At 35.6% G+C, this 22,264-nt stretch overlaps 1 protein-coding gene across 1 annotated transcript in view; it reads left to right on the forward strand.

The window, feature by feature from the left end:
* Positions 1 to 10,061, forward strand: part of LOC136026458 (TM2 domain-containing protein CG10795-like) — a 30,526-nt gene extending 20,465 nt beyond the window's left edge. Inside the window, exons 2-3 of the mRNA XM_065703056.1 lie at positions 1,803 to 1,884; positions 9,103 to 10,061. Of these exons, the coding sequence (XP_065559128.1) occupies positions 1,803 to 1,884; positions 9,103 to 9,385 (365 nt within the window). The 3' untranslated portion in view covers positions 9,386 to 10,061. The remainder of the gene's footprint in view (positions 1 to 1,802; positions 1,885 to 9,102) is intronic.
* The last annotated feature ends 12,203 nt before the right edge of the window (positions 10,062 to 22,264 follow it).

Below are 22,264 nucleotides of genomic sequence, written 5' to 3' on the forward strand. Positions count from 1 at the left end.
ATAAATCCTTTTTAAAAGAATAGAATAGATCTTAACTGTTCAACGACTGAATCAAGACTGAATATGTTCTGTCTGTATATGTTCACCCCTTCCCCCTGATTGTTTCGAATATAGTCCTGAATAACTTCTTTTTTTTTATTTTGTGAAAAAATGTAAGGGATATACTCTAATGAAATAAAAGTAGGATCGTTATATTCTTTAAATTCTATTCTCTTTATTTTTTTTGCTATTTTTAAAATTAGTTTGCATACTAGGGTCTTTAGTACGCTCCTATATTGTTGAGACAGTGGGCACTAAGTGTGTTTTCTAAAACTTATTTCAAAGATATAACTTAGAAAACTGCAAAAATCGGATAAATATACGACAATTTAAGGAACTGTAGGAGAATTTCGAAAAATAGATGGAAGAGAAGCTGGTATGGAATCCTCTCATTATACTCTATTATCTTTCTAAATATTATGATAGCCTTTCTGACAATACACTCCTGAGACACATAATGCACTATATAGTAACACATTAAAATGTGCCCAGTAGATAGTCCACATTAAAGTAGTACCATTTGAAATACCATCACATAATTTTTAGTTAATCTGAATGGAATGTCGTCAAGATATAAGAGTTTTGGGCGTCTAAAACTTGCATTTCATCCTTTCGTTTCGTGATAGATAGTATTTGGTATGTCTATTGTTTTGAAAAAAAAAAAACCTTTATACAGAAATCAACATAAATTTTTAGACCTTTGGCCAACCAGACGACTATCTACCAGACAGTATCTTATCAGTATTCTGCATACCTAACCATTTTTTGGGTAATTTTTCTGATTTACAGAGGATCTGTTGATATGGGTAAATTTGAAGTGGTTGAGCATTTCCAAAAAAAACATGCTAATAAAATGAAAGTTACTTGGAAAAGTTGATGTATACAATAACTACAAGTCACAAAACCAATGCAAAGTTTGAGGGCAAGTAGGCTTGAGCATAAAATAACCAAGTGTATAACAATTATTGTCCGACTGTGTGAGCCAAACTTTTTAAGAATCAAGCAAGGCAATAACCAAGCATGCAGATCAGGCCCAAAACTTGATTCAGGCTTTTTAGCTGCTGTAGTTTTGTCTTACCATAAACAAAACTGCAATATTGAAGAACGAAATGTTCGTTCAAGACCAAGTTAAAATGGTAGCCAAGAAGCTTCAAGGTTGTCTCAAAAGGCAAAACTGAGCCTACAAATCATGTCAAAAGCTTTTTAGGATCTTTATTCAAGACTGCTAGTTGATACAATGTTACCATGTTGTAACTAAAAATCCAAGCTTTCAGTACAAGAAAAAAAAAACTAAATTTCTTCAAGATTAAGCTACAGTAAAATTAAGCTTGAATAAAACCAAATGCTGGATTTAAAGTTGATACGAGACTACTAATTGGCCCATGTTTCCCTTGCTGATAGCTTAAACGGAAGTCAATGTAAGTATTGTTGTCTGATGGCTCCTAGTATGGCATTCTGTATATTTTTTTCATTTTATAATTAAATAAGAATTTAAAATATTTAGTACGATTTAATTATGGCTAAGTTTAACTAGATTTGTTGTAATTAATTAGATAAGCATATTTTGTATTTTATTATATGTTAAATAAGCTTATCTCTAATTAGAAAACCTTAATTAGGGAGGAGGAGATCTGAGACATAAAATTCCCATTTTCACTATACTTTATGTAAGTTTGTTGAGCCTTTAGAGCATGATAACCTTATTAGCCATCTTGAAGTGCAATCCTTAGTAAAGATATTAACTTTTGCTCTTTTTTTCAAAGTATTTTGCAATGCAGCTGATGGCCTGATCTGTTCATTGAGTGATAATTCTACATTTGAAATGGAGATTCCATGCAGGTGGACGTAAGTATAATTGTTTATTGTTTTTATTAGGGTTTGAATGAAAGGTTTCGAGTTTAAATGTTAGTTCTGAAGCTTTCCAGTACCCTAATTTGTGTATCCAAAAAGGTTCACTTTAAAAAAAAACAATGGCAAAAAACAAAACAAGCTAATATTCATATCAATTGCAGTTTTCTAGATAATTTTTTGCTATTTTTAAAGTTAGTTTGCCTGCTAGAGTCTTTAAAACACTTCTATATTGTTGAAACAATAGGCACCAATGTTAGCAAGAACATATTTGAAAGGTACAGCTTAGAAAAATGCAAAAAAAAATTGTATAAAAATTCCAGAAACTTAAGAGAAATTTTGAGATGTTGATGGAAGAGAAACGGATTTGGAACCCTCTCTATTTACGTACTTTTTTTATGAACGTCCTCAAATTTAGAGAGAATGGGAGAAAAAATCTTTGAAATTTCCCAGGGAAACGAGCTAGAGTTCATAAGCTCCTTTATTCTATGTTTTCTTTTTTTTTCAGATGGGATTAATTTTTTGAGTAAGGAAAAATTAGCGGTTTTGGCAGTTTCTTTGCGTCAAGTTGAGCTTTAAAAATGGAATCCGTATTTTTAAATTTTTTATAGCCTATATAAATCGAGATATTTCGATGCAAGAATATTAGGAGGAGGGGGAGGGGTTTTTCGGATCTTTTTGTTTGTTAGCCACTGTTACTACTACTACTAACAGCCAACTGCAGCACCAAGCCGGCTGAGGCCAACACAGCTCCACACGCTCCTCTCCATCCAATCTATTCAAAGCCACCCTCTTTACATCCTCCAAAGAAGTTCCCATTCTCCTTAAATCTTTCCTTATTATATCCTCTCACACTGTTCAGGGACGACCCTTTTTTCGTCGGACCCTAGATGGTCGGCCCACAAGGACAATCTATTGCAATATGTCATCCTTCATCTGCAGAATGTGTCCTTGCCATACCATTCCTTCTCTCGTTGTTGCCCTAGAAAGAGGAATTGAACAACATTTTTCGTACAGTTTACTATTTGTGATGTGGTCAGTCAGTCGGGTACCAAAAAAAGTCTGTAGGCAATTTCTCTTGAAAACTTCTTGCCACTTTTCTGTTTTTCAGAGCGTCCACGTTTTCGAAACATACTTGGCCACTGTCATCACTGTGGCTTCCAATATTCTAATCTTGATTTGCAGACTTATCCTATTCTTTCCAACCTTTGCAACTGTGAAAATACCCTGTGCCTTGGCTATTCCACTTTTTACATCTTCATTACACACACCGTCTTTAATAATAACTAATTTTGAAAGAATTCTTCAATAAAAAAAAAGTCTTTCAAAGAAGAGTAAAGAGTTCTATTAAACTAAAAAGGAGCAGAAATAAAGTCAAATAATCTTCCAAGCATAAAAGTACCACAAATCACCATCAATAAATAAATGAAACTCACTTAGAACAGAAATTACTATACATAACCGAATCAAACTCAAAACGAGCAAAAATTAACATGATTTAGGGCTGACAGCCCCCATGCCTTGTCACGACCAGAACATAAATTGCCATTCACCGAATTAAATAGAAACAAAGACAATTTTTCTTCAACTGAAAGTGAGGAGCGACATTAAAATTTAAAACGAACAGAACTGTATATGAGAGGGGCTGTCCCCTCCTCAATGCCTCGCTCTCTACGCTAAAGTTCGACTCTTCCTCACAGCTCTACTTTTTTAAAAAATAAAAACCTTTAGCGTAAAGAGCAAGGCGTTTAGGACGGGACATTCCGTTTCATATACAAAATAATTTGTGTTCGTTTTAAGTTTTAATGTCGCTCCTTACTTTCAGTTAAAAAAAAACTTGTTTTTTTATTTAATATCTGAACGTTTTTGAATTAATGCAGGTTTTGGATTTGGCTCACCGTACATAAATAATTAAAACCTCAATTAAAATCTCGCCAATAACTCGCTCTTTACGCTAAAGTTTGAATTGTGTTCCAATTCTTTAAGAATGACCCCTGAATCACAAAGGGTTTAATTAAAATAAATAGCTCTTATGAAAGTTCAAAAAGAACCTTAGCGTAAAGAACAAGGTATTGGCGAGGGTGTGAACCCCCGTCATATACATTATAATTTCTGTTCGTTTTTTTAAGTTTTAATGGTACTCCTTACTTTTAGTTGAAAAAAACTAGGTTTTCTTGTTTAATCTCTCATCGGTTTTGAATAATGCTGGGAAATCCGCCGCCCTTTCAAGGAAAATTACCTTCCCCCATAAAAAATTCCTTCATGGAAATATCCTCCTGTGTAACCTTCTTCCCCCGATCCCCCCTTGCACCAAAAAAAAATCCCCCTGAAAATGTCTGTATATTACCCAATAACTAATGCTATATGTAAAGAATGACCAGGGTTCACAGCTTAAAGCCCTTCACCCAGGGACTGTGGGGGTTTAAGTCATCCTCAAAGACGTATTTAATATATTTTTCGACTATGCTGAATAAAGTGGCTATCTTAAAATTTTGATCGGGTGACTTTTGGAAAAATGAGCGTGGGAGGGAGCCTAGTTGCCCTCCATTTTTTTGTCACTTAAAAAAGGCACTAGAAGTTTTAATTTTTGTTCTAATGAGCCATTTCGCGATATTCTAGGACCACTGGGTATATGCAATCACCCCTAGTAAAAAAAAAAATAAATAAATAAAAATACGAATCCGCGATCTTTCTTCTGGCAAAAAAATACAAAATTCCACATTTTTGCAGATAGGAGCTTGAAACCTCTACAGCAAGGCTCTATGATACGTTGAATCTGGTGGTGTGACTTTCATTAAGATTCTATGACTTTTAGGGGATGTTTCCCCCTTTTTCTAAAACAAGGCAAATATTCTCAGGCTCGTAACTTTTAATGTATAAAACTAAACTCAATGAAACTGATGTATTTGAAATCAGAATAAAAATCCAATTCTTTTGATGTAGGCTATCTATATTCGGTTATTATTGAGCCTGGTTGCTTCTTACTTAAAGTTCGTTACCAAGAACTGTTTGATTTGACGTGTATGAGGGGTTTTGACCCCTCGTCAGTACTTCGCTCTTTACGCTAGTGTTCGAATTTTGATCCAATTCTTTAAGAATGACCACTGAATCACAAAGCCCGTTTAATTAGAGTAAATTTTAAAGTACTAAAAAAAACAGTAGTGTAAAGAGCGAGGTATTGACGAGGGGGTGAACCCCCTCACATAAGTAATAATAACTGTCCGTTTAAGTTTGAATGGTGCTCCTTACTTTAATTTGAAAAAAACGTGTTTTTTTTTATTTCTGATCGTTTTTCGATACCTTCATGGAAAAAATGTCCTCCCCAGTGAAAAATTCCTCCATGGAGCGATTCTCCAACGTAACCCATCTCCCCTATCCCCCCCAATAACAAAAAATCCCCCTGAAAATGTCTGTATGCTTCCCAATAACCAATAATATATGTAAACAATGGGTAAAGTTCATAACTTGCAGTCTTTTCCCAGGGGACTGTGGGGGATTAATTCATCCTCAAGGCATTGTTACTGGATTTTTCGACTATGCTGAACAAATGGTTATCCCAAAATTTTGATCTAGTGATTTTGAGAAAAAATGAGCGTGGGGGCTTAGTTGCCCTCCAAGTTTTTTGGTCACTTCAAAAGGGTACTAGAGCTTTTATTTTAGTTCGAACGAGCCCGGTCGCGATATGTTAGGACCACTGGGTCGATACGATCACCCTCGGGAAAAAAATAGACACGCATCCATGATCGTTCTTGTGGCAGAAAATACCAAATTACACATTTTTGCAGATAGGAGCTTGAAACGTCTATAATAGGGTTCTCTGGTACGCTGAATCAAATGGTGTGATTTTCGTAAAGATTCTCTGACTTTTAGGGGGTTATTTCCTCTTTTTTCGAAAATGAGGGAAATTTTCTCTGGCTCGTAGCTCTTAATGGGTATGACTGAAATTATGTAAATTTGAAATCAGTATAGAAATACGATTTAGAGTTTCGTTTACTATTGAGCCAGGTCGCCCCTTACTTATAGTTCGTTACCACAAACTGCTGGAAAAAGAATACATTTTAAATATTTTCACTTTTTGGCTTTGATAAATGAAAATTATTGAAACTTTAAGGAACAAATATCAGTATATATATATTAAACTGACAATCCACAATTTTTAGATTTTTTTTTTAGTAAAGTGTAAATTACGAACATGCAAATATTTCCTTTTTGATCATCGTCCTTATCATTTCCTGAAAGTTCCAAATTAAATACCCAATTATTCATGAGTTACGCCCTTTGGACAGTCTTTATACACATAGTGTGTTTTTTTTATTTAGTTCGACACTCCGCTCAAAATTCTCTGAAAGGCTCACCTGAATGCCCTCGGTCTTTTTGTAAAGTATAGTTCAAACATGCATACCTTTCTCAGTAACATATACTATGTGTAAACAATGAACGAATTAACTAAGTTACAAACCCTTGTCAGGAGGCACGGTCTGTACATTTACTATATGTAACTGATAATATATATTATATGTGTCTGAACCTATACTATGTGTAAACAATGAATGAATTGACTAACCTACAGACCATACCCTGAGGACTACGGGGAGGTTGACATCCCCAAAGATATAATTACTGGACCTTTTAACAATGCTGAATAAAATAGCTCTCTTAAAATTTGGTCGGATTTGTTTTGGGAAATGATAGGCTTGTCGGAGGAGGGGCTGGTGGTCCTTCATTCACTTTTGACTCTTAAAAAGCGAACTAGATCTTCCGACTTTCAATAAAATAAGCCCCATCCGATCCAAAGTTTTATATGACCCCCTGTTCCATGAAAACCTTATGTGCCACAGGGCATAACTCACAACCATTGGCATGGGCTCTGGGAGGTTGTGTCCACCGTGAAAGCATCGTTACATGCTCTTTGGACCATTGTGAACAAAATGGCTACCCCACAATTTTGATTGGATGTGTTTGGGGGAAAAGGGTGTCAGAGAGGGCTCGTTGATCTCCATCACTTTTGACCCCTTAAAAGTGAACTAGAACTTCTAACTTACTATCAAATGAGCCTCCTCTAAAGTTCTCACAACCACCCCTTTCATGAAAACCTAATATGTCCCTGGGGCATAACTTAAAACCCTTGCTTCCAGACTCTAGGGAGTTGTGTCAACCCCGAAAGCTTTGTTATATGATGTTAAGACTGTTTTTGAAAGAATAGCTATCTAAAAATTTCTATCCGATGCTTTTGGGGGGAGGCCGTGAGGGGGAGGAGACTTGTTGACCTCCAATCACTTTAACGTTTAGTTTTGGCACTAGAATTTCTTGTATCTAATCCAATGAGCCCCTATGAAGCTTGTACGACTACTCTTTCTAAATGCTTTTCTATAGAAACCTTATATGCCCCTGGGGGATAACGTATAACCTTCGCCCTGAGGGCTTTGTGGGGGGGGATGTCATCTTAAAAAAACAATTACGGGACCTTTCAACTACGCTAAGCAAAATGGCTATCTAAAATTTTGATTAAATGTATGTGGAGAAATGATGGGCATGGGGGGGTGCCCTTTCATTACTTTCAGTCTGAATTAATTATTTTGAAATTAACTATTAAAAAGGGTTCTAGACGTTGCAACTTCCAATCGAATAAGCGCCTTTCATTGCGCTGCTTATGATCTTTGAACTGTTTTTTGAACAAATGGCTACCTCAAAATTTATGTCAGACGTACTTCAGGAAAATAAGACGTATTGGGGAAGGTATCTGTCCTCTGATTATTTTGGCTCTTAAAAGGGCACTAGAAATTTAGATTACCAATCAAATGAGCCCCCTCAGAAGTTCTATACGACCAGCTGCTCTACAAAAACCTTATATGCCAACAGGGCGTAATTTACAACCCTTGTACTGAGGGCTTTTCATCCTCAAAGACATAATTTCCGGACCTCTCAACTACGTTGGACAAAATGCAAGATCAAAATTTTGATGGGATGTGTACGGGGAAACGATGGTCATGGGGGGGGGGGCTGGTTGTCCTTCATTCACTTTTGACTATTAAAAACGGCAATAGCCCTTTCAATTTCAAATAAAAAATAATACATTGTGCCCACCTTGCTCTTTACTTAGGTAAAGATACTACATAGGTAACCATATTATATAGGCAAGTGAAGCTGTCCACTTGATCAATCTTCTCGTTACCCAACATCTCTTCTTAACTTTTACTTATTCCTGGTCTTATCAACTTAGCGTTCTTGACATAAATATTTAAACCTACTCTTGCTCCCTGAACTCGCAAAACCTCTAAAGTTCATTCATTTTGTTTACATTTCATTTAGGATACTTAGATCATCAGTATGATTTAAGTCTAGGAGAATTTGATTTCCCCATTTGATTCTGTGTTCTCCCATTACCTTTATTATGCTCATTGGGACAAAGCCTATCAAAATGATCCATATAAAAGGGGATAGAACGAAGCCCTGATTAACTCCTGATTTAATACCAAACAAGCTACTAACCTCATTTCCTACGCTAACTGCAGCAATGTAATTCTCCTACAATCACTTTAATGTATTTATCTGGTATACCGTATAAGGATAAGATCTTCGCTGAAGCTCTTCTAGATTAGTTGATTCAAGCGCTTGCCCATAATCTATAAAACTGAGGACTAAAGGCGTTTGATGACTAAGGCGATTCTCAATTATTAACCTTAGAGTGAAAATTTGATCGACTCATCCTCTATCCTTCCTAAAACTACGCTGTTCTTTTCTTCAAACTTTATCTACAGAATCTTCAGTTTAAAAAGTATCGTCATACTAAGTAATTTGCTTCCTAAAGAAACCAGGCTAATTATTTGAAATTATTGGATTGCCTAATTATTGTGGATTTTTTTACTATCGACGGTCTTGGATGTTTGTTCTGTTCCTTTATTATTTTATTTAGTACAGTGCATCATTTGCACTTTTTATTCTCTTGTGGTAAATTTGAAAACTCATTGGGGTACAGCCAGTTGAGGACAGTCCTGCCCTATTGCATCCCATCCCCTTAGCAAAGGAAATTCAGATCCTGTTTTTTGTATGTGCTATTTACTTATTTAGTTTTGTTTTTTTCATTTTGTTTTTTCCTACTGGTTTCAGCTCTTCAGAAACGTAAGTTCTGACTACTGTATTGAGTGCACCTACTACTAATAAGTTGTTCGTTACTCTAATATGAATGCTCAAAATGTATAATTGAATATTTTTCAGGAATGGATACTCGTTTGAGAAGGCATTACTTCTTTCTGTTTTTCTTGGTACTTTTGGAATCGACCGATTCTACTTGGGGTACCCTGCTATTGGACTATTAAAACTGTTCACATGTGGTTTTATGTTTGTTGGCCAATTAATAGATGTTATACTTATTGCAACACAAACTCTTGGTCCAGCAGATGGCTCAGCATACGTGATTAGCTACTACGGCCAGGTTTTAGAAATATTGCAAATAAATGATGAAACATACAGATATCCGCAGGAGGATTGGTTCTCATAATGGTACCTTTCTTCGAATATGAAAAATTGATACCATACTATAAAAGCTGATAAACACACAAGGAAGAATTGAAAAACCCTGTGAAAATATAGTTGTGAACTGAGGACAATTTTGAAAGATAATGATGTTGGGGCCCAAGTATCCTTGCGAACCAAGTTTTTTATTACACTCTGGCTGCTTCTGAGCCTGTAAATCTGAACTTCATTTAACACTAGCCATTCCTCCTATTCATCCCCCCAAAAATGCTTTGTGTAAAATACCACACTAGCGCACCTGTATCACTTAAATTGTAATTGCACACAGCCAAAATTCTGTTGAGAATGATTTTGTGAATTGAAACAGCCAAAATATGTGTTATTAGACCTAAATGTGGTTTTCCTGTCCAAGCTATATATACTGGTCCAGTTAAGCTTTTTCTTCAAAGTCTACTCTATATGTCTACTTCATAGGTTGTGAAGGAAAAAAAAACAAAAAAGAACATTAAAAGAGTATTTAGAGTCACTTCAAAATGATAATATCAATTTATGTTGGACATGCCATTTGAAAAGCCCAAAATCAGTTACATGATTCGACAAAGGAAGTGAACAAAAATACGATTTTGGTATGTTTGCGTTTTTAGTGTTTCTATTTTTGTTTCTTTTTTCCCCTGGTACAGCAATACAATTCTTTATAATCATTCTTTACTTTTATAGTAAAATTTATGTTATTTTTATAAATTTTTCTCCTTAGACCAGGGATAGCCTTGGTTGAATCAAAATTTGGATATCAGTGGCGGATCCAGCCCCCCCCCCCTTTCCTGACGTAGCGGTGGATTTGTGATTGGGACGAGAGTTATTTTTGTGTAATTGATTTTTAATAGTTGAGTTTTTAATAAGTTTTTAATTATTAAGACTGTTTCTTTTTGCAAAAAAGTTTGAAACAACGTTTTAGTTACTTTGTGTGGTCTCTCTGGCACAGGGATTAAAAACGCCCATAAGCAAACGAAATTCGATTTCAGGACGGAAGAGGAGTATTGTGGTTATTCGTTTCAATGGAAACCAAGACAAAAACAAAAGGTTTTGGAAAGTAAAGACAAAGAAAGATAAAATAGTAGTTAAATAAATAAAAAAGCTCTTTTTATATCCAGAAACAGGATTTTAGATCACAACTTTGTTTTTTGGTTGGAAACATAATGTGTTACCTTAGGGTGTCCAATGTGTCTTTTTGGTGTAAAGCTTGTCATTATTGAACACCGATTTTTTGGTTATTTTGGTGAAATGCTGGTGATTTTCTTAGTGACAAGTTGGTGATTTTCATTTTGTTTTGGTGGCAACCCTGACCACGACGACAGTAGAGAGGGTGTTCAGTTGTGACTGATTTTAACAATTAAGCGATGTGTGTTGGTACTACATAGGTAAAGAAATTCATTCATGATAACTACAATTTTGTCAACGCCTTCAAAGAAATAATTTTTTAATTAATTCAACGTACATTCAGTGCTTGTCTTCTCCTGTATGTATCGATTAACATACCATTAAGTTCAGATTAGCGAAATAGATCTTTGAGGACCCTTTTTGTATGAGTATTCCTTCAGTTTTTAGAGGAATTTGTTGTAACAACCAGTAGGGTGACTTTCCAGGTATTCTTCAGTATTGGATAAGTGAGTAAGTATAACAGTGAGTAAGTCCGAACCTCATGGCTGATTTCTGTTTTGTGTCCCTTCAGCCAGGAATTGGAATGGAAGGTTGGGGGCCAGCTATCGTTTGCTTTGACAATCCTTTCAGGCTACCCTTCTCAGATTTCTCTTTGTACCCATTTAGAGCTAGGTCGACTGTGGCTGAGCCTACAGAGCTACGCCACTGACTCCCTCCCAAACCAAATAACCGACCACGCCAGGAATTGAACCCATGCCCCTCGGACAAATGACTCGTAGCCCAGCGCGCCAACCACTTAGCCAGGACGGCCGCTTAGTAAAGTCCGGAAAAATTAAATGGACACTGAAAATTTTTCAGTGTGGTGCACAGCTTAGATACCAATATACAGTTATGAAAACTCCTATCTTGCCCATGAGAAGTTTTTGGCGGGAAGACCATAGGCAAGAACGCAATTTTGTTTTGTTGCATACACAGCTTAGATACCAATATTGGTTATCTAAGCTGTGCTGCCAGTTTCCTGTCTCCAGCCGCTAGCTTCGCTGCCGCGCACTGTGTCCCAAAGATAAATCGAGTTTTCATAACTGTATTGGTATCTAAGCTGTGGTGTGGTGCTGCTCATCAATCCTTCAATGGTGCCACCGGAATCTTTTTCGGGCCAGTTTCGGGGACTAGTAATAATATGAGAAAGTTGGCCCAAGGTAAAGACATCAAAAACTGATTTTAAACTAGATCAATAATCCTTGACAAGCTGATTATATACTAGGTCAGATTTTCATCCAAAATTTTGCTCGTGGAAAATACCATTTTCAGGGTTTAAAGGAGATGACAACTTCGTTGCTGTGGAAACAAACATGACGATGACTTTTGACAAAAAATAGAGCTAAGCCTAGATGCGCTAAAACAAGCTAGATGTGCTAACTGGACCTGTGAACCCTCCAATGCCCTCTCTCGTCAGCTCCTTAGTATAAATATAGGAATGTTGCTCCTTTTTTCAAGCAGAATGACATAAATGTATTATCGGATGCAAACATTTAATCAATGGCTACTTGACCCCCCCCCCCTTCTCCTTGCTCTCTCACGAGTAATTTTGCAATCAGTAGAAATATGACTCCTTATAGGAACCGGAGTCACTTGAGGATTTTAAATTGGCGCTGCTGTAGAACCAAAGGCCCTCGCATATATCTTCCTACCAACTTTTTAGTAGAAAAGTAGGTATGCCCCACTTTATTTTAACCAGAACTGTGCAAGGATTTAAATCTGTCTAATTAGAGGATTGAAGTGGACCCTTGGACCCCCTCACAATAATCTCAGCACTCTTTTCCTACTACGTGGCAGAAAGGTAGGCATGATGCAGGTTACTTGAAGCAGAATTTTCAAAGGATTTCAATCGATGTCATTGGATACATAAAACTGTCTGATTACCCTTTTTCAATCCCATTGCCCCTGTCCTGCCAACTTCCTTGCTTAAAAGCTGGCAGATTGTACGTAAAGAAGTACCTCCACTATTCTACCGAAGTTTTAGCACGAAAGTGGGTAAATTACACTTTGCATGAACCAAAAACATGCGAGATGTTTAGTTTCTATGATTGGAGGAACAAAGAGGGTTTGAGACCCCTGAAACATCCTTTGACACTTAAATCTCCAACCTTTTACAAGAAATGTGGCATTTTTCACCTTTTTTAAAATCAAAAACTGGAACCCTACAATGATTTCTGCTGTGTATGATTGGAGGCACAAACTTTTAGCACCACCTTTGCCCATAACTTTTTAGCAGAAACACTGGCATGGATGTTCTCCTTTTTTTGGGGGGGAGGAGGAGTGTTTCAGCTAGAAATTTATGGGGCAAGTACGCTGGCAAAATAGGACATGATCCTGATAAGTCCTGATTTTCAAAGTCCTCTTCACTAAAATTTTTATGAAAGTGCTTAGATTCACTTGAAACTTACTGGGGCTGGAAATTTCTGTTAAGAGAATATAGGGCTTAGATCCTCATTTACCTTCCGTATTCAAGTATTTAGATTAAACTAAAATTTACCAGGCAGTATATTTATATACCCTTATAGTCCAGACGTTAAGTTTGATCTTTAGAAGATTTGTGTTCTGTCACCAAGAGTGACTTATAAGTAAGAATTGTTAAGCATTATTATCTTCCAAAGTAAAGGGCCACGTAAATGTTATAATTGCCCTACCCTATTATTCGTTTCATCTTTTTTTTTTACCAAAATATCTGCATATTTATCCTTCTGTCTGACTCATAATTAAGAATTGTTAAGTATTTTCATCTTCCGAAGTGAAGGGCTATGTAAATGTTATAATTGTCCTACCTGTTATTCGTTTCGTTTTTTTTTTTTTACCAAAATATCTGCATATTCATCCTTATTTTTTCTTCTATGGCTGGAAGTATCCTGATTTTTCCTCTTCATAGTTTTTTTCAGTGAAAATATATTTTTAGAAATTACCATATAGATGTTAAATGTCCACATTTTGCCAATATAACGCTCTCAAAACTACTAATGGATACATTTTAGGCCAGGAAAATTCGTCTTCATACTTATGCAGCGTTAGATTATATCCGTGGTGTATTTTTAAAATAACAAGATTGATTTTTTGTCAGGTAATAGAGAGTAACATTGGCTGTAAGTAGAAGTATCTTGAAACCAGTTTTAGAGAAGGTTATACCTTTTTCTTTTTTTCTTTTTTTTTTGATTTTCCTCAGTATATATCATATCTATCTTAGTATAGATTAAAATCTTGACAATTAACAAAAGAAAGAAAAATTAAAAACATCCCAATAAAAATTATATTTTAGCCATTGAAGAACATTTGTTAATGTTGTTTTTTTTTAAGTTTCTTGTGTTTCTATTTCTAGAATAGAAATCTGTCGCTAACGTTTTGCGTTCTACAAATACTGAATAATTATTTTCTTCAATACTGTGTTTTCTTTTTTTTATAACTTAGTTGGTCAAAATTGTTATTAGCTCACTTTAAATCCAGTTGCATACCCAAGTGTGATTATCTTTTGTCTCCTTATCTTTTATCTTTTGTATCTTTTGTGACTAAGCTTCACATTTGATCTGAAGCAAACACATAATTTGGAGGATTAACGACCAGTGTGAAGCAAAAACTTTGATGTTGCTATATTGAACGAACAAATTCATGATCATACTTGTTTGTTTTTATTTTTTAGGAAGAGGAATATTTTCGATGGAGCTTAAGTTAAAGTTTGCTGGGACAGTGAAAAAAAACACTTAAAAATGTTAATGATGCTATCACCAAAATAAAAGTAACAACTTAACTTTAAAATCTTTAAATTTTAAATAATCCCATCCCAACTAAACAGGAAAGGGGCCAAGTTATATTGAAAAAAAAGCCGTGGACTGCTACAACAGGATAGCTTAGCATTATTTTACGTCGTTATGCTAGTAATCATACAGAAAGATATTATTGATTATCATTTTAATTACGTAGTTAGCATATTTAGCAGCCAAATCTTAACACAAAAGCAAAACAAAACGTTGTTGTCAAAGATGGGTTGAAAATTTTTATATTGAAAAAGAATGGCGGCAGTTTATGTGATGTTGTTTTTTATACCCAGGATCTTGTCATCAAGTCCTACTGTCTGAGTTGATACTCAACTCTGTCTGAGAAAAGTGCAGAATTTATATTTATCTATGTTTTTCTCATCTGATCAATGACATAAATACTTATTGTCATTTCTTTTTTCTCATTCCATTCACAAAAATGTTTGCTAAGAAAACTATGTCTTTCTGTGTCTTAACGGTAATGTTTTACCATCCCTATAAAAACTTCATGGGTAACAGTCAGTGCTGACGGATGACATGTGGCCCATAGGCTGCATGGTCCACAGGCCTACTGTCTGAGTTGATGCTTGAATGCAGCGCTCATTTCTATCTATGTTTTCTCATCTGATTAGTGACATAAATTCTTATTGTCATTTCTGCTTTCACATTCCATTCACAAAAATTTTTTGCTAAGAAGACTGTCATTTTGTGTCTTTACGGTAATATTTTGCCATCCCTATAAAAACTTTATGGGTAACAGTCAGTGCTGATGGGTGACATGTGGCCCGTAGACTGCATGGTTCACAGGCCTGGTTTAAACCACCTGCCTCTTTTGTACGGACCTGTAGGCTGGATGTTCTACATATCTGGCTTAAACCAGCTGCTTCTTTTCGACGGGCTCGTATGCTGAACGCTCTATAGATCTGGTTCAAACCAGCTGCTTCTTTTGTACGACTATCTGAATATATTTAGAATTTAAGACGAGGCTAAAGAAATAGTATTCAAAAAGAAAGATACCCAGGCTTTGTTCATTTTTTTAGGAAAACTGTTTAGGATTAAACTGATCGATTCCGTAAAATAACAATAACTTAAGTTGTGTTGTGTTTTTCCCAGAAGAACAAAAGGATATAATAGTTTTTATGCTCAAATCCACTATTTTTAGGAATCTAATTATGGGATTATCTTGTAACTGAAAAGGCCCATTAAAAGTTTTTGGTATGAGTTATTTCAATTCCTGAATCCTGTTTTTCTATCATTCTGTACGACCATCTTATATTCTTAGGAGATGGTTTGTGACTAAGCATCGGCACTGTTTCTGTTTTCTGTTTCTGTTTCTGTTTTTTCTTGCCTGTTTCTGTTTCTGTTTTTACAAAAAACAGAACAGAAAACAGAAACAGGCTATCTGTTTTCGTTTGGCCTGTTTCTGTTTCTGTTCTGTTTTTTTTTTTATCTGTTTTTTTCCGTTTCTGTTTTTTTTTATCTGTTTTCTGTTTTTTTTTTAATGCCGCGCTATCTAGCGGGTATGATACCGAAATCATCCTTTGTCAACGAGAAGAGCAATTTCTTTGATATTCAGGTGAAATCATAGCGACATCTAAACTAGAAGCTCGATTTCCTTGCTAACCTTCGTCCAATTTTGTGTGCTGGAGCAAGCATCCTAAAGGTAAAAATTATGAATAGTTAAATTAGACCAGCCATGCTAGTCTATTTGAACTTTTGTATGCATGAGGGTTCTAGGCTGATTGTTATCACTCAGCTCATTCCAGATACAGCACTAGCCTATTTAACTTCTTCCTTTTTTTCTTTTTTGTAATATGCTGTAACTCAGACTTATTTTATCCCTAGTACCACACAATTGGACATGCAGAATTCAAATATCACATTGATGTTTTTTTTCAATTTTTTTTTCAAAAGAATCATCACAACATTGTCGATAACTACATTGTATTCAAAAATTAGTCCTTCCTTCGTTTAATTTTGTGCGCTGGAGCAAGCATCCTAAAAGTAAAAATTATGAACAGTAAAATTAGACTAGCCATGCTAGTCTATTTGAACTTTTGTAGGCGTGAGGGTTCCATGCCTATTGTTATCAGTCAGCTCATTCCAGATACAGCACAAGCCCATTTAACTTCTTCCTTTTTTTCTTTTTTGTACTATACTGTAACTCAGACTTATTTTATCCCTAGTACCACACAGTTGGACATGCAGAATTCAAATATCACATTGATTTTTTTTTTTTTTTTTTTTCAAAAGAATCATCACAACATTGTCGATAACTACATTGTATGCAAAAATTAGTCATCCTGACTGGGTGTATCAGGATTCTTGTAGGACAAATGCCTGTCTGTAATTTAAAAAAAAAACTGATCCAAATGACTTTCAGGTACTACTGCAAAACTGTCATGGATATTTCCTCTGATGAAGAGGTAGAAGTTTTACCTAAAATCATAAGGAAAAGCCAGTTTGGGCTAATTATGGTGTGAAAGACAAATGCAGCATCACCTGCAAGGTTTGCAAAAAGACTATCAAGGCTAGTGGAGGCTCTTCAACTAATTTTGTCAATCACCTGGAAAATGTTCATAAGATTAAGGTGAAAGTACAGTCATCTGCCTCTACTGCACCAGCACGGCAGGACATGGATATTGTTGCCAATAGCCCAGAAGCTGTTGTTTGTCGTACAGTACAGGGTTCATTGCCAGGATGTGGGATAGCTGAAGAACAGCCAAAGAACCAAAAGAGCAATTTTTCTTTCTCTAGAAAAGGAACTAGAGATATCTGTTCTCTGATGTTGCGCAACCGCTCAAGTCAACTTAAATTGACAAAACAGTGTGTAAGAACAGTACTTGTAGACAAGTTACCACTTTCCATTTTTGACGTGCAAGCCATGTGTTGACTGATACACTCCTTGAGAGGCGGTATTTTGCCTTCATCGGGTCGTACCATAAAAAGGCATGTGTTTCAAGCAAAGAAAAAGAAACTGTTGAAACTGAAATTGAATATGAATCAGGCACTAAAGGTATCTATAACATTTGACTGCTGGTCATATACAGGGGGAGGATACTTCGCAGTGACAGTACATTACCCCAAGCTAGTCAGTGGAAAATGGGTAGTTCACAGTTGCATCTTGCACTTTAAGCGTCTCAAGGTTCGGCATACAGCAGCAATTATAGTAGCCCTGAAGAAATTTGAACTTGAAGACAAATTGTTCTGTGATGTAACTGATTCTGGCTCGAGCGTCGTAAAAGCTTGTCAAATTGGTGGAATTGAACGTTCATCTTGCTTTGACCACTGCCTCCACCTCAGTGTCACAAATGGCCTCAAATTTTGGGGAGAAATGAATTTGACGTAGAGCAAACACCGGAATGTTATTCAGATGATGAAGGTGAACCCGAACAAGGCACTAGTAGAGAGCAATGTTCCTCAGAGATTGGTCTGACAGAAGATGACCTTCCTGATATCATAGATTCAGACATTGTTGACACTGCTTCAGATGTATGTGACTTGGAAGAGTACGACTCCGACACAGAAACTGAATGGGATGAATGGGCCAGTGGTGCAAATGATTTTACTGAAATTGAAGACTCAGTCTCACTCAATGGTGCACTCAAAAAGTTGCGTTGGACACTCAAGCTGCTAAAAAAAGTCAAATATTCAACACGACCTCTTTGAAGGGCTTTGCAAAGAAATAGGACTAAGTGGTCATATCCCTCATGATATGAAAGTGCGTTGGAATAGCACTTACGTGATGATTAGTTCCATGTTACACAGAAAATCTGCTCTACAGAAATTTTATGATGTAAATGTTCGCAATGCGAAAATTAGAGAACTTGAGCTTACTGAGCAAGACTGGTCACTTTTAGAATGTGCAACAAGTTGTTTGAGCCCTTTTGAAGAGGCCACCCAACTGGCTAGTGGGTCCACTTACACCACTTCAAGCAAAGTATACATGCTGATCAAGGGATTGGTGAGCTTCTGTGAAGCGAGATCGAAGAGGCTGCTTGAGAATCGCCTGAAGGATCAGCTGCTTATGCAGTTAAAAAAGTATTTTGTGCAAAATCCTAGTTTCAAGTTGGAGCTCTACCAGCGTGCAGCTTATCTTGATCCTTGAACATATGAACGAATGCCTTTAGAAGAAAGAGTGGCAGCAAGACAGTCTAAGATATGTTTACTTAGCCCACCAAAAGGTTGTCCCACCTAAAGGTCGTAAGTACCAGTAGCCTATAAAGAGTGGGGGCTAGAGATTTTTTTACAACCGTGGTATATAAGTCTGCTATTCTTATTGAATGTAGAAAAATCTTAGTAATGTCAAGCAAGTTCGAGAAAACGAAAGAAATGTAAAAATTTTCGTCCCCGGCTTAGGCAGGGTTTAGGGGACGAATATTTTTGTTTCTTTGCCTTACTGTTGGCTCTTACAGAAAAGCTTTCTGAATTCTATGGTTGGAGAAGTTAAGGGAAACTTGAAAATAAAACTATATGTCATTAATGTAAGAGGTCTTGCTATTTTTCCCTCTCCATTCCGTTGTCCTTCTGCCTCTTGTTTTTAGTCTAATTAAGGTGATGCTTTTCTGCAAGGTAACGGGTCAGTTCGACTTCTGGAGTCAGAATCGATTTTTTTTTTTTCGACAACCTTTTATAATAAATGAGTGACAAAGAATATGAGAATAAATGCAATTCGGCCGTTAGGCCTAAGAATTTTTGGTAAAATTGCACCCGATTGTACGCATTTTATGACAAATTTTGCCAAATTTCGCCCCCCCCCCCCTAAAAATACGCTCGTGTGTTGAATTACACGAAGTTGCTCATCTTTTGTATGTAACTAAAAGGATTTAACAAGAAGATGTTTTCTTTCCTATTAGAAATAGAAGAAGTAAGGAAAAAACAGAAAAAACAACTGTTAAAACAGCTGTTTTTTTGAAAAAAACAGCTGGTTTCTGTTTTTTCGAAAAACAGAACAGATTACAGAAACAGGTCACCTGTTTTTGTTTGACCTGTTTCTGTTTCTGTTCTGTTTTTTTTCTAACTGTTTTTTTCTGTTTCTGTTTTTCTCAAAAACAGAAACAGTGCCGATGCATATTTGTGACATGCACCAGCCAAATCCAGAGCTGTGTATAGCGTGGCTGTGGACAAAACCTAATTTCTCACTAAAGAATTTGAACTGTATTTGATTTTTTTTTTTTTTTTTTTTTTTTTTTTTTTTTTTTTTTTTTTTTTTTTTTTTTTTTACCTGTCTTCCTCTCAAAATCTGGCATTTCGTTACGTCTGTGTGTTAAAATTAGAAGCTCAGGGTATGGGAGTACGGTATATCCCAGTTAGATGTAGGAGCAAACATTCTAGAAATAGTTTGTACAAAGCAGCTGTGTTAAGCTAAGTTATGATAAAAGACGCCAGTTTTGTCAACCGAAATAAACGGAATTATCACCCACCCGAAGGTATTTTTCATTTTTTCTTTTCAGGTCAATCCAGTCCGGGTTATTTTTCTTTTTTTTCCATAATTGCTGCTGCTGAAATATTTACACTGCTGTTTTGAGATATTACTTGATACTATTGAAAAGACGAAGTTATTCAGAATCGCACCTATTGCCATCTATGTAAAGCCGAAAGCATTGCACTTGGAGTGTGAAAATCTCAAATTTGTTTCAATTTTATAAGTTGAAGTAGGAAATGATGGTTGATGAGTCCCTTTATCGGTCCAAACTATCACTGCCACTAGTATTTAAATGAATAATGCCTTCACATGAGTGATGTCCTAGGTAATTAATGGGGAATTGTCCAAAAACGTCTGCATACCCTTGAATTTTGTGCATTCAATTTATTACTAAGTTGGTCAGTTCTCTCATAGCTGTTATATAGCCCAGTTGCAGTATCAGTTTGAGTATTGTTTCCTAAACATGTAGGGAATAGATACTATAATATTGTTAAAGTGTATTTATGGGTCCCTCGGAAACGTATAATCATCTAGAGCCATTACATGCTGTATTTTTTGTTTTGTTATGTTGTTTTGAAATCTAGATAAAAACTAATTACATTTAAGGTTGAATTTGACTAACTTTTTACTTTACATCATATTATCGACATTAGGTATAACCACTAACACCACCAGGATTTTTTTCCCGGGGGGGGGAATTCTGTAGTTATTGTCAATTCTGTTAAGATTATTATTTTTGTTTTAACACTATTAGGTTTATATTTATAACAATGAATGTTCTGGCGCTTTGTTTAACTTAAATGGTTTTATTTAGTGTGTTGCACTGGGTTACACTAGTATTCATAACTTCTAGTGCCTTTTTTGTGAGTTTGTCTGTGTGTGTCTTTTGTTAAATAAAGTGTACATTCAAATGCTAAATTATGCTTTTTAGAACCCAATTTGACTTAGTGTATACTAAAATCCATCTAAGTATGTTCTATATACCATAACGCATTGGCCAAGCAAACCATGACGTGTCTTTTCACCATATGGTTGATGTATAAAAATCAAAACAAGCGACGAATATTATTTACAAAATAGTTTTGTTACTTGTTCGATCCACTAGATCAATTTTGCCTCTAAACGACTCGTGTGCCCAGTGGTTCCCAAATTCCAAAGTTGAAACTTTTATTATAATGCAATTATTTTTTGATCCAAACTTCACTAAATAGGTTGCTTAGAATTCGATGCAGAATGTGGAGTTTAATCAAACAGCTATTTAAGATCAGAACTAAGTATATTTGAATTTTAAATTTGTAACTTACGACCTTCAAGTCGAACATAACAAATAAAAGGGTTCGGAACAGGCCAGGCTTTGCAATAGCCCATCATTGGCTTTGAGCTTACGAGTATATTTGGGCCTCCTACAAGTAAGCTATAACAGCGCTTAATCTACAATTATATATTTGGCTGGGAACCTGACAATTCAAGCATCAATTTAGAGACGGGTCGACGATTTTCGGTATAGTGTTTACAAATGTGTATTTCTGGCCCTGATGCGAATCTTAGTTTTGTGAAAGATGAATGACAAACATGTTTTAACCTGTAACTCAAATCAATTGTCAAAAGGCCTTAAACCTCGTTAAGAAGGGAATTCTTCAGGTTCTAAAAGTTATGCTTTTAACTCATTTAAAAGGTCAAAACCCATGTTTATGGAAGAAACATTGCCAAAAATAATGGCATATTAATTCTACTATTACTGATAGCGCACTGAATCTCATAGGAAGAAAAAGTGTAACGTTTTTTTTTAGTGATAAAAATATGCAGTTTTCACTTCAAAATTAATCTTAATTTAAAAAGGATACACTTAATAGTTTTTTCTTTATAATCATAGCTTAAATATTAGCTGCTTTTCTGAACTTGAAATCGAATTGACATTTCAGATTTCCAAGTCCTGACAAATCTTATATTGCGCTCAGAGCTCTCGATACAACGTGCATAAGCAAGCATAACTATAGGCTAGGAACCTATAAGAATAAAATTTTCTTCTTGCAACAAAAAAAAATTGTTTAGTTGCCAAATTTTTTATGTTGTTGCTTATTAGTTTTTAGTTTTACGGAGCTATTTTAAGAATGTACAAGGTTGCATCAATCGTTCATTTTTTGTTTCAATCCGACAACATTTTTGGGGTTCGTTTTTTTTTTAATTCACTTTGATTTGTTCTCGCAACCAACTTTTATTATTAAGATTAATCGGAAGAATAGTCAACATTCCTGAATCTAGTTCAAGGGGTGATTCGTTCACGCTTGATAGTTTTATTTCAAAACGTGATGTTAAATTTCTGGTTACTATGGGTTAGGGTTCCTTCTTTTCTAGGTTGCCCATAAGTGGACAACCATGATAGGCTTAGCTATGATGATTTATTCTGTAATTGGCCGTACCCCTGTTCAGCACCGTCATAAGGATATACTCTTCATTGATGTCTCTTTTCCTCGGTGTCACTACTGTTTAGATAACTTTCATAGTAGAATTCGTCTAA

The sequence above is a fragment of the Artemia franciscana genome, chromosome 4 (assembly GCF_032884065.1).
Source record: "Artemia franciscana chromosome 4, ASM3288406v1, whole genome shotgun sequence".
In the NCBI taxonomy this organism is placed as follows: Eukaryota; Metazoa; Arthropoda; class Branchiopoda; order Anostraca; family Artemiidae; genus Artemia; species Artemia franciscana.